The sequence below is a fragment of the Phragmites australis genome, chromosome 3 (assembly GCF_958298935.1).
Source record: "Phragmites australis chromosome 3, lpPhrAust1.1, whole genome shotgun sequence".
In the NCBI taxonomy this organism is placed as follows: domain Eukaryota; kingdom Viridiplantae; phylum Streptophyta; class Magnoliopsida; order Poales; family Poaceae; genus Phragmites; species Phragmites australis.
In genome coordinates, this window is record NC_084923.1 from 18,643,165 (window position 1) to 18,660,716 (window position 17,552).

The window sequence follows — 17,552 nt, forward strand, 5'->3', positions numbered from 1 at the left end:
CACATGAAAGAACTTCTGCAAAGCAGGCAGTGTAGATCAGATCACCACTTGATCATGTAGAATTCTAGCATCTCTTCTTCCAATGGATGAGTCACTCCCGCTATGATCAGGCAGTGAAGGGGTGGTCCAAAATCAACATCTAGTAGCTTCACCATAGGGCCAGCAATGATCTTCTGATCATCACTTCCAAGGCGCGCCAATCCAATGCATAGTGAATCCCTGCCATGTACTGGAAGCAAATGATCTTTAAATTTCATCTCACAGAAAGACTAAATGGTCAAGAAATGGAGCACTCAGAGCACTGAAGGAGAAACTACCAATATTCGTATAGCAAGAATCAAGATACTCTTTTTCCTAAAAAAAGCTGAAACAAGATGCTGTTCCGACTTTGATAGGCATATCAGCTACTGTTTGACAAATAAATGACTTTTCAAAGAAAGCCAGGTACAGAAAAGAAGTTCAGAGATTCTACCAGATCCCCCATGCGCTTCCTCCACCTCCAAAAGCTGACTTATTGCAGTGTTTACGGTCATGAATCTTGGTGGTTCATAAACTTTCTTTCCTCTGCAAGTGAATACCCAAAGTAAATAAAAAAGCAAAAGATGGGTCTATCACATATCCAGCAGCAATATAGACAACAGCTAGTGAGAGCTGCTTGCATCACAGTGAACACTGAACAAGTGTTGAGAGAAAAAGAATGAAGGGACCAAACATTTTCAGTGCCAAACTAATTCTCAGAGGATGCAGTTCTGCACTGCGAGGTAACGAGAATCAGAATTCAGAGACAGCAAAGTATGCTAAATTACCTGCATAAAGACTCCCATGTCGACTCCTTTACACGAATATCTACATTGAACAATACATTAAATCAGCTAATTTGATAATGATAACACCAAACCAAGCCCTCTAGCAGTAACAGGAAAAAGTTCGTACAAGAATAAAGACAATTTGCGGTTTCCAAGCTTTTGTTTAGTTCATATCATTTAAAATAGAGGGGTGAAACAAACATGAAGAGAAATATCTTGTCCTTCAAATATCATTTAATGAATATATTAATTTTGTGGCAGTCTAATAATTTGATCATTGATTGTATCGCTTACAAGAATCAAGATCTAATGACTAATCAGTATATCATGTACAGAGATTTAACTATAAGACGTGTTACGCATGGCCAGAAATTAATCATCGCTTGCCTATTTTATTGATAACACCAAATCCAGAAAATGTTACAAAAGTCAATCAAGAATCACGAACCAAGTAGGCAAGTGTGTGCAGCCCAAGCCGGCGATTGTTCTGAATCTTGTCATAGAAACTATCTGGTCTCCATGTCTCCGTGAAGAACGGTATGGAGATAGTCTCGCCATTGCGGTAAAGTTGCAGCCCACAAACTCCAATTGCATTCATGATGGATGCATTATGGATCACCTTCACATCTACTCCCATGTTCTTGGCACGAACAACCAAATCAGTATGTGTAGTTGCCCTGAAAATCTCATCAACATTAAATACAGAGGAACCAAAAGTCAAATAACAATTTCTGAAACTATAAACAAGCTCACTACAGTGTCTGAATATCACACTTGGACTCCATGACTCTAATAAGACTTCCACGCATGCATAATGGCATACATATGTATGCACATAAGCAGAAAAAGAAGTAGACACATGCATGTCTACTTCTTTCACTCAAACAAAAGGCGGACTTAAAAATGTGCACATATACTAATAATGCATAAAGATGGAGTATGTCATGACGAACATATATTAATCCTCGAGGACATGACACGATGAACGGTATGTAAGACCCAAGGACATGTATTGAATCATGGCCTATGGCACGTGTGGGAGAATGCAAAATTATGCCTCATTCCAGGTGTCAACCAAAGCACAAACAAACAAATTCAGAAGGATCATGTGCCCACAGGTCCGCCCAAACAAGAAGATGCGTACATAACACCACAGAAGCATCCGCATACGAACAACAAGACAAGTGTGTGCTCTGCCATGGTTACCCACATGTTCATGGCCACGAGCTAAAAAAAAAGGCGACTCAAACACCGGAAAGAAGCAAAATATTCATTACCCGAACGGGTCGCCGACGACGAGGAAGGCGACATCGGCGTCGGCAGCCTCGCGCAGCACCTGGTCGGCGCGCTCCTCCACCATCTCCCGGTCGGCGACCGTGATCTCCTTCCCGTACAGCTTCTCCTGCGCGAGAAAGCGACAAGGGTTGTGAGGGGCAGCTCCGGCCCAGCCACGCCGGCATTGCTCGAACAGGTGGCGCGCGGACAAGAGAAGAGAACGCACGAGGTTCGGGAGCGCAGAGGGGTCGAGGCCGAGGGACAGGAGGGAGGTGCAGGCCTCCATGTAAATCTTGGCGCAGATGCGGATGGCATCGAGCCCCCGCACCGTGATGGCGCGCTCGTCACCGAGGCCGAGCCCGACGATGTACAGCATCGCGGCGGCGGGTGGCACTGGCACCGGTGGCGAGGAGCGGACTGGCGGCTGGAGGGGGCCAGGTTTCAAGGCGTTGGGCCGAAGGAATCGGGAGGAGAAGCGAAGAGAATCGGAACCGAGGCAAGCGAGGGATTCGGGACTGGTTCCGCCGGCTGCGGGATTTGCTTTCCTCGGTTGTCTTCCCTCGTGGTCGCGGAGTTGGCGGCTGGCGTGTTTGAGCGGAGGTCGAGGCCCGCTAGTATACATTTTTTTTGAGTTTTTTGAGTTTTTTATTTTTTTATTAAAAATTTAAATAAATAGATTCTATTTAAATAAATAGATTCTCCGCAGGAGAATTTGCAAAACTAGACGCCTGTAGCTCTCTTAGTGGGCTGTAGCTCTCTGAGAGGGCGGTTAGGGCCCTAACCGCCCTCTCAGAGGGTGACAGGCCTAACCGCCCCCTCAGAGGGCGATAAGAGAGCCAAACACTTCACATCGTACTCCCTTTTACTGGATTTAACAACCTTGAATTGCCTACGAAGAGACAACGATCAGAATTTCACTGTATCAATAACAACCTCTTTTGTAGAGTACATAACACCCTGTGACACCTCGTTTTCATGGTACTGTCACGGTGTCCGATCAGCCTCGCTAACTACCAACTTAAAAAATTCATGATCCCTCCACTCTGCAGGAACTGGAGCATTACCCTCCTCGTCAGACGAATCCCTATCGGTAAGGCCTTCCTCCAACTCTTCATCCTCCAAATCCATATCTTCAATGATGCTAGGGATGTGCTCCCCTTCATTAGCTACACCCATCGGTTGCACCTCTAGAATATCACCAACTTCCTCCCTGGACCCGATATTAGCCGCCTATGATTCATCTTCCACTGCCTCACTTGGTGCTGCTACTGCTTCCGCAGAGTTCACCTCATTTTGCTCTTTTAAGTACGCCTCAGCTAACAAAACAAGCGGTATACCACGTTCACAACATTTATCTATATACTGCCTCCAAGTTGATATGGCTTCGATGGGAACAAGCTCACCAAAGTATTCATAACTAGCACGGCTGAGGACAACTTTCAACTTCAGCTCATGTTGCTGCGGATCTAGTTGGAAAAACCGCATGAGCCATTTGCATACACCCACAATGGTCCTCTCATTAGCTTTACTAAGCCCCTTCATGACATGACGAAATTCAGACAGATCTACACCGTTAGGACCATACCTAATTTCACCCTCACCATAATATATCTGAAAAATTAATTTATCTGTCATCCTTAAAAACACCCGCAAACATAACCAATATTAAGACAATAAACTATATTTCTAATTATCGAATAAAATTATTTCTAAATACTATCCTAGGTTCGCAAATTATCATATACTGCTACCTCCTACGTCCACAGGTACAACCCAATATAGTAAAAATAATATACTAAAAATAATATTCTACATTGCACTGCTATCGTACAATTTTTTAAATGAATTTGACAATTTTCTAAACCCTAGGTCATAAATGTCTAAAACCTATGTCATATACTACTACTGCACTAATTAACAATAATAAAAAAGAAAAAAAGATTTACCCGAAATTATTCTTCAAATCCGCGGCTCAAATACAGCAAGGCTTCGCCGACCTCTCTTCCTCCCCTCTCCTCTCCTCTCTTCTCCTTCCTCTTCTCAACTTTTTCTTTTTTCGGATTATAATGAAATTTTGGCCTATTTTTTGGTCTTTTTATAGGAGAGGGCGGCCGGACGGGCAGCGGAGCACGACGGGCGGAGAGGCCCCTTACCGCCCCCTCAGGGGGTGGGGGGTGGTAAGGGAGCCGGCTCGGATGGGCAGGCCGTACCCGCCCTTTGAGGGGGTGGTTAGGCCTACCACCCTCTCAGAGGCGGTTAGGGTCTTTAACCGCCCTCTCAGAGCGCTGCAACGCCTAGTTTTACAAATTCTCAGAGGGCCTAGTCAGCAATCGCATGTTTTGGTAGCCCAAAAAGAGGATCCAACGGCCCACGCCATCCCCTCCATGTATAAATAATGCTAAATAAGCCCTAGCCGACCATACCTTATTGGGAGAATTTCTTCAATACCACTGAAAAAAATTCAGTTTCCCTATATAGCACTAAATTTTTTGAAGTTCCCTCTGTGTCACTGGTTTTATCTTCGTTTCCTTCGTTGCCGCTCAGTCCAGGACTGCCATCAAAAACACTAGGCGCGGGGTTCTATTTATAGGCATAGTGAAATCATGTTTTTTTAAAAAATTAGTGTTCTTCTGTTTATCAAAAAATTATAGAACTTTTTATACGTATTTCATAATCCGTGTGCAACCTATTTTAATAGGATTAAAAAAATTGTGTAAAATTTAAACTAAAATCTCAAAAAAAAATTATAACTTCTAACAATTGTTAGGGCCTCAAATATAATCAAAATTTGAAAAAATTCACTAATATTCTTCTTATATAATAGAATAATTTCTAAAATTATTTTTAGTCCTAGGTGAAAAAATGAGTTTATTTATAATGCTCCATTTGTATGTATTTTTATCATAATGCATATAAATGAAGTATTACAAATTAACTCACTTTTCATGAGACTAATACCTATTCATAAACTCATTAAACTTTATTAGTCTCTGAATTGCTTATCATCAATTAACCAAAACCCACATAGGAGGCTTGGATGCACATTCAATCTTTCCTTTTTTGGTGATTGATGACAACACGATTAAAATTTACAACAGATAATTGAATTAAAGATTTTGAATTCTATGATATATTGTGAGCTTCCTTAAATATGTGCATTGAATGAAATTTGATTTTGACACCAAATACACATATTTAAAAGAATTTTTTTAATAATAAGTGAGTGTATAAGATGATCCGTGATGCGTATGATATGATATATCACACAATAATAAATAAAAACAGCATACATCATAACATCACATGGCTTAGCATCACAAAAGCATGACACTAACACAGATAAGTTAAAAAAATCAACGGCTAGCACACCACATAGTTCAATACACCATTACAATAAATAGTCTTACATATCCAACGTCGGAAGAGAATATGTCACGCCCAGTTTTTCAAAAGAATAACTAGGTGTATTCCACATATATACCATGATCAGTTTCATCATACATGTGGTGACATTATCAGTGATATACAGTTTTATATCGAACACAAATAACTTTATTAAAATAAATATCAGTTTATAACACAGCGACGGAAGAACAGAAGAGAACTCCTACGAATCTTCTGAGCATACCATAGGTAATCGACTGGGGGCAACACGACCTAGAACTCTCCATCTCTAATCAACAGTCTTCAGCTTCCTTGACCTTCTTGTAGTCTTCTCTAACTGAGCAACATTTATTATTAGAAATAGCAAGTGTGAGTACATAATATACTCTGTAAGTGTAGAAAAGCATGACATGAGGCTTAAGTCAAGAAAAGTTTAAACATTATTTTATTGCACTAAGCAACTGTCGGTGTATCAGAAACCGGGGGTCCCTGAGTCCCGAGGCCAAGCCCGCCGTCCGCCACGTGGCACCATCCTGCGAGGTCCCTCCTGCAGGGTGAGGAAAGTCCAAGTTCCGAGAGAAGGTGCTCGGGGCCACAGTCTTTGGTTTCCGAGCACCCCAGTTCCCTGATGATCCGCGGAGTCTAAGTACCGGGATGAAAAGTGCTCGGGCCGGTGCCAGGTCATCCCCGAGCACCCTAGTTTCCCGATGACCAGAAGAACTAAAGTGCTCGGGAGAGAGTGCTCGAGGTTGCACGTGGCAGCCCCCGAGCACTCGGTTCCCCGAAGGTTCGTGCCAGAGTGCTCGGGAGAGAGTGCTCGGGGAGGTAAACAGTACCCCCGAGCACTCGGTGCCCCGACAACCCAGTAAGGCTCTCGAGGGGCCCACCGATGAGGTGTCCGTCAGTCAGAGGCCGAAGCCGCATTTAATGAGTGTGCGTGGTCTGACACATCCAACTGCTCCCGCCGAAGTGTCAGTCCCTACCATGCTTTGGCAGGGGGGCGTGGGGCTATTAATTGCACGGGTCCCGTCCCGTATCATCCGGTGTGTCTCGGGATAACGTTGCCGGGATCAAGGCGTTCCGCCTGCCACCCTGCCGTGGCAGAAGAACAAGACAGGGTGGGCACGCCGGATGCCTCTGTGGCTGCCCGGTGGGCCCTCTCAACGGCGCCCGCCGCTGGGGCGTCCACAGCGGCGGGCGATCGGGCGACGCGCCGCGTTTTTCCACCGCCCCTGTCACTTCGCCCAGAGGGAATGATGACGCCTTTCTCAGTCGTGGCGTCTCGGAACTTGTGCCTCCTCTTTCCCGTTCGGGGTATGTCGTGGCCGGCGAGTGCATAAAAGGATGGATATGCAGAGAAAAGGAGAGAGATCGAAGATAGACCGAACCAGAGACGCGACCAAGACATCGAAACATTGGAGGAGAGAACAAGCCCAGGCACTAGACCGTGCCACACTTAGAAAAAGAACACGACAAGCAAGCCTGAGCAGAGTTAGAACAAGGAGCCTCAAGCTCTTAGTTAGACGATATATTCTTGTAACCAGACATTTTCCTTGAGGGATCCCCCCCGGGCACAAAACCCTACCGTGTGTCTACTTTTTCCTAGAACGACAGAACGGTCCGTAGAAAGGTGTAACGTACGGGCGGTAATGTCCGATTGAAGTCTTTCATGGTGGTCGTGGTGTTCGGTCCGCTTTTAAGGGCTCCAAGCACTACCGAGTCCCTGGGTTCCCTGGGTAATCCTACCGCTCGAGCCACTCGAGTAGTCCGGAGCCTGGGCCTCAGGGGCGGGCTGTCGGTGCTCGGTTCGGTCCGTCTTAAGCCCGGGCACAACCGAACCATGGGGACTCTTGGTCGCATTCCCGCCCGTGCGTGTCTCCGGTCTACTGACTGAGTAGTCGCAAGGTGAAAAAGTGTTCACCGGTCATGGCGTGTTCCGTGCTGGATCGTTCCATCTCCCGAGTAAGGAAGTTCGTGTCCTTGTCTTTTGACTTAGTCGATGCGGAGACGCGAGGGCTCGGGGGCTGAACACGCCAAGAAAGACGATCGGGATGACTTTGTTCTGGGGGACAGAAAGATCGGAGAAGGTCCGACTGAGTACTCCCCGGGGCTTCAAGGCAAAACAAAAGAAGAAACGCTAAGTACTCAAGAACACTGGAGTTGCAAGCCCAAAGAAAAGCTGCCATTATATTCACAAGGAAAATACAAGCATTTCTGAGGGATCACTCCCATATTAAAATCCAGCCAAGACAAAAATAAAAGAAGAGGAAACTACTACAAAAGCCTAATCGACGGCAGAGTCGGCATCGGAGTCGTCTGTGCCATCCCCGGGGGCTGGCGGCGGTGGCATTTCCCGCCTGAAGTCGGCCGCCACCTCAGCAGTGGTACTCCGAACCGCCTCCCGGGCGGCCTCTCCCTCGGCTTCGACCACTCCTTCCCGCGCCGGCTCCAGTGGGAAGTTCGGGTCTCTGCTCTGATAGCAGGCCAGAACGTGCTCGGCCACCACGTGGGCCAAGCCACGTCCTTCCCGGGCGGCGAGTTCCTGGACGGCCCAGGGCAGCACCTCGAGGCGCTCGCAGACTTATTGAAGCCCTAGGACTTGTCGTGCGGGGCTGTCACTCTTCTCGTCCGCAACGAGTCGCCCAAGGCCGGTCCTCTCCACGGCCCGCCGCATTCGCCGGAGTATGTCCTCCAGCATTTGCTGCAGGTTGACCCGCGAGACAAAGGCAGTCTTAAGCTTCTCCTTCGCGGCCCGCAGCTGCGCCTCGAGTCCCTGGCCCCCGGCAGGGCCAGAAGAATCGGCGCCGGTTGCGGGGCCGGCGGCTTGCTTCGTCTGCACCACCAGTTCGGACAGAGCCCGCTCGTGGGCGGTCAGCTCCGCCTCATGTTTAGCGTTCTCCTCCTCCCTGGTGGCGACGGCCGCTACCGCCGCAGCAGCCTCCCCCTCTCGGCGCGTCAGCTCCCCCTCCCGGCGGGTCAGCACGTCCTCCTAGTGGGCCAGCGAGTCCTCCCAGGCGCCCAGATCCGCCGCCGTGATCTCATTGTCGACCTCCCGGAGGGAGATGTCCTCCCACCGGCGGATAGCTTCTTCAACCTTCCGGAGGTCTTCTTCCCAGCGTTGGAGGCTGGTGCGCGTCTAATCGGCCTCGCCCTCTCGGCGGGTCAGTTCAGCCCGGAGCTCCTCCGCCTCCTTCTCGCGGACCGCGATCGCTTCCTCCCTCTCCTGCGCCTGCCCCGCCCTGGCAAGGGCCTCGGCAGCCTGCTGCCGCGACGCCTCAACAAGGCGGGCGGCGTCTTCTAGCTCCCGTACGGCTTCGGCGTGGGCGGCCTTCAAAATCTCCCTTTCCCGTGCGACCTCCGCGCGGGTATCTTTCAGAAGTTTCTGCTCCCGCGCAGCCGCCGCGCGAGCCTCTTCCCGGGCGTTCACAAGCTGCGCCCTCTCCAAGTCCAGCCTGGCGCGCTCTGCTTCGAGCTGCCCCTCCTTCGCGTCCACCGCCGCGCCCAGCCGCCCGACCGCCACCTGGACGCCCTCGATCGTGGCCAGGAAGTGGTCGGCGGGCCGGCCAGGCGCCGGTGGAGCGCCGGTCTCCCTGCGATTCGCCTCCGCGGGGTTCGAAGTCCCCAAGGGTCGCCACATGACCATCCGCCCTGGGCTCTGCGTGCCCGGGGTAGGTTCCACCGGCGCCGTAGGTTCGGGCGACGACTCCGTCCTCCCCTCGGCCGCCGCATCCGCCGGCCCCGGCAAGGCCGCTGCTCCCGCCACCATCCGCCCCGGGCTCTGCGTGCCCGAGGTAGGCTCCACCAGCGCCGTAGGTTCGGGCGACGGCTTCGTCCTCCCCTCGGCCGCCGCATCCGTCGGCCCCGGCAAGGCCGCTGCTTCCGCCATCGTCCGCCCCGGGCTCTCCATGCCCGGGGTAGGTTCCACCGGCGCCGATTGTTCGGGCGACGGTCGCGTCCCTGCCTCGGCCGCCGCTTCCACCATCATCGTCTCGGCCACCGTATCCGCTGGCCCTCCCGCCATCGCCTCGTCTGCCTGCCTCGGCTCCGCCGGCTGGCTTGGCTCGGGCGCTGGCGTCGGCGCCGGCGCTCCTTCGACCACAGCGGCGCCCGTGGGCGGCCTGCGGGAGGTGGTCAAAGGTTAAAATTAAAGCTTAGTTCGGGCAAAGAGCGCCCAAGAAAGAGCAAAGAATGAAACTTACTCGGTCGTCGTCCCCCGGTACTGCCATTTGGCCGCCGGGAGCCTGAAGTCAGGGTCCGGCGGTGCCGGCTCGGAATCCTCCCGTCGCCTCTTCCGCCGGGGGCTCGGCGGGGCCGCCGCGCGGTTCCCAGGCGCCGGGTCAGGCCCCATCCTCACAAGACGCGGTTCCAGCACCGGGAACGCTGCCGCTGCTGATGGCGACGGCGGGGAATCCGGCACTGAGATGTAGACTCGGGGGCGCTTCCCCCGATCCCCCGACGCCGCCGCTACTACGCTGTCGGCGGTGCCCTCTCCTTCGGCGCGGCGGCTGCTGCCCGCAGCCGCCCCGCCACCAGCCCGCGCCGGGCTGGACATGGCCTCCTCGCTGGCCAACTCATCCAACCTAGGGAGCTCGGGGGCCTCGGGGCTCCGGCTCCTCGGCCAGTCCACGAGCCCTTGGGCATCAAACTCCGGCAGCTTCGCCAGGATCGCCGCGCGCTCGGGGTTGGCGCAGAGCGCCATTTCCGGCCACGGGAGCTCCGCCCGGCTCATGTCCTCCACGCCGGTCACCACTCGGGTCATGCCCTTCAGCTCCGCTGGGCCCAGGTCCCAGCTTGCGCCGATTTGAGTTCGGGCGATGTCTTCAGGCCCGGTGTAGAACCAGCATGGCGGGGCCGCTCCCGCAGGGGCGCCAGGCGGCGGCGCAAGAAGTCCGCCACCACCATTACCGAGGTCAGCCCGGAGTCGCGCAGGAATCTTATGCGCTTGAGCACCGGCTCCAACCTCGCGTCCTCCGGCGGCGACGCCTCCCACGTCGACTTCTGGGGCTCCGCCGCCACTTCCGGTAGGATAAGGAGATCATGGGGGTCAGCGTCGACGAAGAACCAGTCCCGTCACCACTCCTCCCATTTGCTGCGCAGCACCTGGGGGATGTACTGCTCCCCCAAGCCATCTCGCAGCCGAAGATTGCAGCACCCTGCGACATCCGCCGTGTTGTACCCCCTCTTCTTCCCGACCGACCGCAGGACGAAGAAATATCGGAGCAGCGTCACCGAAGGCACCACTCCCACGAACATCTTGCACAGGTGTGCGAACACCGCTAGCACCACGACGGAGTTAGGGCTCAGGTGCAGCAGCTGGATGCCGTAGGTGTCGAGGACCTGGAGGAAGAACGTCGAGAACGGCGGCACCAGCCCTGCCGCCACGAAGGACGTGAACAAGACGGTGCGCCCAGGAACAGTCATTGCCGGTGGAAAGTTCAGCGGAGTCACCACTGAGGCTCCCTCCTGCCCCTCGGGGACCAGCAGCTTCCTGATTTTGTCCGCCGCCTCCTCATTCTTCAGGCGAGACTCCGGCAGCACGCCGTTCGGAGTCCTGTCACGGTGGCCTCCTCCGGCTTTTGGCATCTCGGTGGGAGGGAAGGTTGTCCGGTGGTGGAGAAGAGGGAGGAGAAGCGCTCTGGTCGCCTAAAGGAGTTCTAAGGGCTCCGGAGCACGAAGGAACGAGAGCAAGATCGCAAGATAGCGCAAAGAGGGGGGCGGATCGATCCCCTCCCCTTTTTGTATCTCAAAAAATTCAAACGTCTCCTGCCCACGATGCATTCGGCGGGACGGTTTCCTTGGTCGACGCAACTGCCAGGCGAATCTCCCGCTGGTCGTGCGGCGTCAGCGGCTGCCAGGCGTATTTTCCTCGATCTGCGCGGCAGCCACGCGTGCTGCCCTCCCCGTTGTCATGCCCTTCGGGAATTAAGTGGACGCGCGTCCGCTCGTCTCCCCGTTGGGCCGTACCAGAGGCCCGGGTCTGAAGGGCCACCTCTTGAAAGCTTGCCATATGGTGTCTACAGCAGCCTCGGCCTTGTTCACGACGAAGGGCCCATCCGCAGTCTCCGTGCCGTCGCCCGCCAATGGGCCTGGGGGCTACTGTCGGTGTATCAGAAACTGGGGGTCCCTGAGTCCCGAGGCCAAGCCCGCCGTCCGCCACATGGCACCATCCCGCGAGGTCCCTCCTGCAGGGTGAGGAAAGTCCAAGTTCCGGGAGAAGGTGCTCAGGGCCACAGTCTTTGGTTTCCGAGCACCCCAGTTCCCCGATGATCCGCGGAGTCTAAGTACCGGGATGAAAAGTGCTCGGGCCGGTGCCAGGTCATCCCCGAGCACCCTAGTTCCCCGATGACCAGAAGAACTAAAGTGCTCGGGAGAGAGTGCTCGAGGTTGCACGTGGCAGCCCCCGAGCACTCGGTTCCCCGAAGGTTCGTGCGAGAGTGCTCGGGAGAGAGTGCTCGGGGAGGTAAACAGTACCCCCGAGCACTCGGTGCCCCGACGACCCAGTAAGGCTCCCGAGGGGCCCACCGATGAGGTGTCCGTCAGTCAAAGGCCGAAGCCGCATTTAATGAGTGTGCGTGGTCTGACACATCCAACTGCTCCCGCCGAAGTGTCAGTCCCTGCCATGCTTTGGCAGGGGGGCGTGGGGCTATTAATTGCACGGGTCTCGTCCCGTATCATCCTGTGTGTCTCGGGATAATGTTGCCGGGATCAAGGCGTTCCGCCTGCCACCCTGCCGTGGCAGAAGAACAAGACAGGGTGGGCGCGCCGGATGCCTCTGTGGCTGCCCGGTGGGCCCTCTCAACGGCGCCCGCCGCTGGGGCGTCCACAGCGGCGGGCGATCAGGCGACGTGCCGCGTTTTTCCACCGCCCCTGTCACTTCGCCCAGAGGGAATGATGACGTCTTTCTCAGTCGTGGCGTCTCGGAACTTGTGCCTCCTCTTTCTCGTTCGGGGTATGTCGTGGCCGGCGAGTGCATAAAAGGATGGATATGCAGAGAAAAGGAGAGAGATCGAAGATAGAACGAACCAGAGACGCGACCAAGACATCGAAACATTGGAGGAGAGAACAAGCCCAGGCACTAGACCGTGCCACACTTAGAAAAAGAACACGGCAAGCAAGCCTGAGCAGAGTTAGAACAAGGAGCCTCAAGCTCTTAGTTAGACGATATATTCTTGTAACCAGACATTTTCCTTAAGGGATCCCCCCCCCCGGGGAAAGTTATTGCATCCATACAGGAGTAGGGTATTACGCCCCCGTGCGGCCTGAACCTGTCTAAACCCCGGTGCATTTGCTTCCCTTTGCACTAGGTCGATCATCCCCCACCACCGGCTATTGCATTTATTTCCACTCCCATTTATTTCTTCGACGAACATATTCAGGATCATCCCCCCGGCTGAATTTCTAAAAAGGGGTCTCTCGGGATCCCTACGACAGGAGTTGATCCTCCGACAGCAACCTTAACCTATAACTCCAAGAATAGACAAGCTTACTAAATGTGAAGACACAACTTAAATAAGAGGAACAGCTCATCGAATTCCATCCGACTACCAAACTCACCAGATATTCTATCGGGTAACCACCACTCAACTACCAAAACCAACTATCTAAGATCCCAACTAATCAAGAAGAAGTCCAATTCACTCTTGACCGTGAGCATGACTGATCGATCAATTTTATACTCTGCAGAGTTTGCCCATCTTTCCCTACGGGTCATGATTTCATCACCCGTATTACCAGGTGATAGTCTTAATGTTGCTGTGCTGGCCAAGCACTTACACACTTCTTATGGTGTGTCGCTAGGAGATCACTACAAGGTCTTTACAAAGCTCCCGCCGACCCGCAAGCACCCACTGAGGTTTCACCACTAACAGTGATTTCATCACTGCAGAAGCCCACACTTGTGCCACTCAACCGTTCAATGGTGCTCACAGAATCAGAGAGGTGGCTAATTAATTGGTTAGGTCGTACCCATATAAGCCCCATGGATGATTGCGGTTTAACTTAGTTACATGTTCAAGAACTGGTCCTTAGGATCCCACACAAGAACATACATATTTCCACTGTGCAGTACAACACATGCGTCTTCTTGCACCATCCTCAAACCAATCATCCTGTTAGGATCCTTATACCATGTTGCTACAAAATTCCTGTTCCCGGTTCATGCTGCAATAGACATTATTCATGTTTAAATTATAACCCAAACATGACAACGACTAGCATATCTACCCTTAACCCAAGGACTCATCAACGGCGATAAGAAAGATGATACAAATACTAGTAAACCCTAATAATAGTATTCCAATTTAGGCAAGCATGCATGAAGGATAAACAATTAACTTAAAATCCTAGAGTAGGTGCAAGATGTTCAAGGACATTTGTCTGGATGCTGCTCATGATCTTCGTAAACTCGGATTTGGCATATCTTGAAGTCTTGACTTTGTAGCTCATCGAATATCTAGAAACGTCATATTCTGCTCACAAGATCTATCGACAAAAAAGAAAGCACAAAACAACTAAGAAACAATACACCAAACAGAGACAACATATCATAAAAACTCTATGGTTGGATAGGTCACGAGATTAGATGAACCAAAGAGTGTTGCTTGGATTTGAGTGAAATTCGCTGAACAAGATTTGAAAAGATTAATTCTATTTGAATTATAAGGGTTGGAACAAAATTAAGTATAGAAGGCAGGGGTTAACGTGTAAACATCCTAAATAGGAAAGTAAAGATAGAAATAAAGGATCTCTGGAGGGGTTATTTGGGATTCTCACCAAGAGAGAGAGATCAGAGAGTAGAGCAAAGGAGTTTGGCATAGAGGAGTCGGTCGGCGGTGGGCTCTCGGCGTCGCCGGTGGGGGAAAGGCTCGGGGTTGACGGACATGGCGCAGACGGGGTCACTGCACAGCTACGAACTCATGGAGGGCTCAGTTTGACCGGTGGTACAGAAGGACACGCATACCGGCGAGCTGAAGGCGGCGAGGTGCACGATTTGATGGAGATGGCGGCATCGATCACTGGTGTTGATGTTGAGCAGCAATGGTGTTTTAACAAATCAAAGAGAGCATCGGTGCAGAACACGGGAAGTCAAGCTCGATTGTATGGTTGGTCTTGGTAGAGAAGTTTCGAAGTTGTGGCAAAACAAAGATGAACGCTCTCGGGTTTGGTGGTGGCCACGCACAGATACATCGAAGAATACGTGTGAGTTCCCGGAGATTAGTTGTGATATTCAAGAAATAGTTTGAACAGAAATATTCATATTTTCTGGAACAAGATTCTAGTGATGGTTTGGATAGGGCTTCACCTGAGAAGGAGATCGATTGGTTAGAACTTTGGCGAGATTGTGCAATGACGTTGGAAGTTGGGATCGTGTTCCTAGTGGCGTCATTGCAGATCCGAGCGAACCCTCATGTTGCCACATAGAAGATGTGATGTAACACACTGTGATGCAGTCGGTGCATCTAAATGGCTCCTGGGTTGACGGGAACGCCAACTAAACCCGCAGTTCACGTGCAAAACTTATCTAGAAAGGAGCAACAACAACGCCGATCGTGATCCTAGCAACTTCAAGGCTCAAATAGCAGATCTAATTGGTACGGGCATGGGGAACATCTAGGTGCACTTGCCGGTCAAAGGGCATGGCGATCCGACCTCTGATCGACCGAGGAACATCGATGCCATTTGCCATGGTGTGCTTATCCACGACGGCAAAGGCCGTGGCGGTGCGACGATGGATCTGTTGGAATGGGGATTTGGCTAGGGATCACATGGGATGACAACAAAGGGGAAATGAGGAGGGAAGGGGTTAGTCCTCACCTTGCTGCGATGATCGAGGAGGTGGCCGTCGAGGTGCCGAACGACAGCATTGGCGGCAACCGCGACATTGGAGGTCCGGCTCATGTTCCCATTGCATCCCTGCCAATCCGAGCGAGCCCTCCTATAGTCGCATAGAAGAGACGATGGGATAAACCGTGACGTGGGTGGCGTGGTTGGATTTTTGCTGAATCATCAGGAGCGTCGATGGATTCTTCGGTTCACGCCCTGGACACGAGCAGACGTAGAGCAACGCAGACATCGGTGTAGATCTCGGCTTCATTTGTCCTCCTTTGAATAAATTGTATTAGGACATGGTGGGGGACAACCTGGGGCACATATTGCAAAAGATCAAGGTATATGGCTAGATGGATCGCCAAGAAAGCGGATGCCAACCAAAGGGTTACACAACTAGGCACGACTGGCGGCGAGAATGGCAAGCCATGGCAGCAGCCTGGCGGCATAGCGGAGTGGTGTGCGACTTGCAGCTGCCTAGAGGACACCTTTATAGGTATAGGGAGGGAGAGGGACAACCATGAGAGGAGGTGAAAGGACGGTGATGGTGGAAGACGAAATGAACGGGTGCAGGAAGATGAAATGAACAGGTGCAGGAAGACGAAACGGATAGCTCAGGTTCAAGGATGATAACTTCACTGTCTGAACATCAAATTGAACGTTTTTGGACTCTATCTTGATTTCCAAAAATGCATCACAAGATAAACTATTTGAACTCCGACTTATCTACGCAGCACTAATTTCGGAGGACATAACTCCTAGCTCTATTAACTCCTAGCTCTATTATCCAATGAGTACTTTCATAGGTGCAAATCAAAACTCTCAACGAGACCTACAACTTTGGTATTGTCAAGATTTGCATTTGAGGCTGTATTGAACTCTGAAACTGCATGAGAAGATGAGGTTGGGCGATGAGGAGTAACTGGCGGTCGGAGTAATGGCCATTAGAAACAATTAGAGCATCAGTTTTGATCTTGGATTGCGGGGAATAAAGAGAGAATTGATGAGGGGGATCGAGCGAGGACAAAAACATGTTAAATATTGGCAAATAAATGGCACATGCACATTGAATTCGTCAGTTTTGGGAGCTCCAATAAGCAATCATGGAGTCAGGAAGGTGAATAGCATTGATCACGTCCTCCTCTCAATCTAGAGATGGAAGAAGGGACATGGTAGCTTGGGCCATATTTGTTAAGGGAAGGAAGTAGGGAGAAACAAAGATAGAGAACTTCGGAGCTTTGGAGAAAGGGTGAGAAGATATAAAATGGAAGAAATTGATATAGGGATTTTGGATAATATTGAAAAAATAGAAGAAATTGATATAGGGATCTCTTTGCAGTCTTTCCGCCTTCTCTTTTGTCGGAAGGGAGCGCTTAGGGTGCAGGCTGCACGCTGCCAGTACCCCTCTGTAATTTATAAATCTTTTGTTTCCCCCCTCATTTATTCCTTCTAATGAAAAATCGGTAGAGCTCATGCCGTGTGTTCGGAAAAAAAATAGCATTTTGATGTAACCCATACATTTCAGTTGCCTTCTAATATCTCATCTACTCTGATTCCTCCTTTTCCTGTTAGAGCCTAACGTCAAAACCACCCCTTACATGTCAAAATCTACAAGCACATTCTATTTATCATATCCTAGGCACACCAGAGCAGCCTGATCAATGAAGCTTTGTGTGATGAACACGACATTCTTGTGATTCACATATCTAGGATAATGAGAGAGGGGCCCTGGTCAGCCAGTCAGCTGCCCACGGTTCATGCATTCTGCATGCACTTGAATTCAGAGTCACCTTTCACAATCTAGGAGTGAACCATTCCGTTCTGATTCTGGGTGGAATTGCCACAATCTGAGCATTATTCTTAGCAAGAATTATTGCAGCAGGAACATCCTTAGTCCTCACTTCTTCGCAGTTTTGCCATCCCCCTCACAAGCCACACCGATTGCACTCTTGTCGTCGTCGCCAACAAGCTTTGTTGCAATGAACCCGGTGCTCTCCACTTCTACTTTCAAGCTTTCTTGCCCAAAACATCTGGAACAGCCTCTTGTCGAATCATTTCGGTGCACACCACCTCATATACACTTACGTAGGCCAAACTTCTTCAATCCATCAAAACAGGAAACAAGTTTATCATGTTACCCTTCTTTGCCAACACTTGTGGCTTGGAGCATCGATTAGGGTCGCCTGCAGGTTCTGTGTCTCCAAGTGACTGTTTTTTCAATGGAGTAGCATAAAAGGCTTGAAAGACCAGGAAATCAAGGGA

General features: G+C 51.1%; 1 protein-coding gene across 1 annotated transcript; it reads right to left on the reverse strand.

Moving 5' to 3' along the window:
* Nucleotides 1-41: 41 nt before the first annotated feature.
* On the reverse strand, nt 42-2,457 carry LOC133910556 (probable diphthine methyl ester synthase). Its single transcript, XM_062352911.1, has 6 exons — nt 2,308-2,457; nt 2,084-2,208; nt 1,251-1,483; nt 807-846; nt 473-564; nt 42-229 (listed from the first exon to the last, which is right to left on the reverse strand). The coding sequence occupies exons 1-6, from the start codon at nt 2,455-2,457 to the stop codon at nt 42-44; spliced, it is 828 nt and encodes a 275-aa protein (XP_062208895.1).
* Nucleotides 2,458-17,552: the final 15,095 nt, after the last annotated feature.

Bases quoted from the DNA above. Each gene is read 5' to 3' on its own strand.
- LOC133910556 (XM_062352911.1), bottom strand. From the start codon at position 2,457: ATGCTGTACATCGTCGGGCTCGGCCTCGGTGACGAGCGCGCCATCACG. The intron at 2,209-2,307 runs GTGCGTTCTCTT...TTTCTCGCGCAG, and splicing joins CCTCTGCGCTCCCGAACCTC to GAGAAGCTGTACGGGAAGGA. The intron at 565-806 runs GTAATTTAGCAT...ATTCACTTGCAG, and splicing joins ACATGGGAGTCTTTATGCAG to AGGAAAGAAAGTTTATGAAC.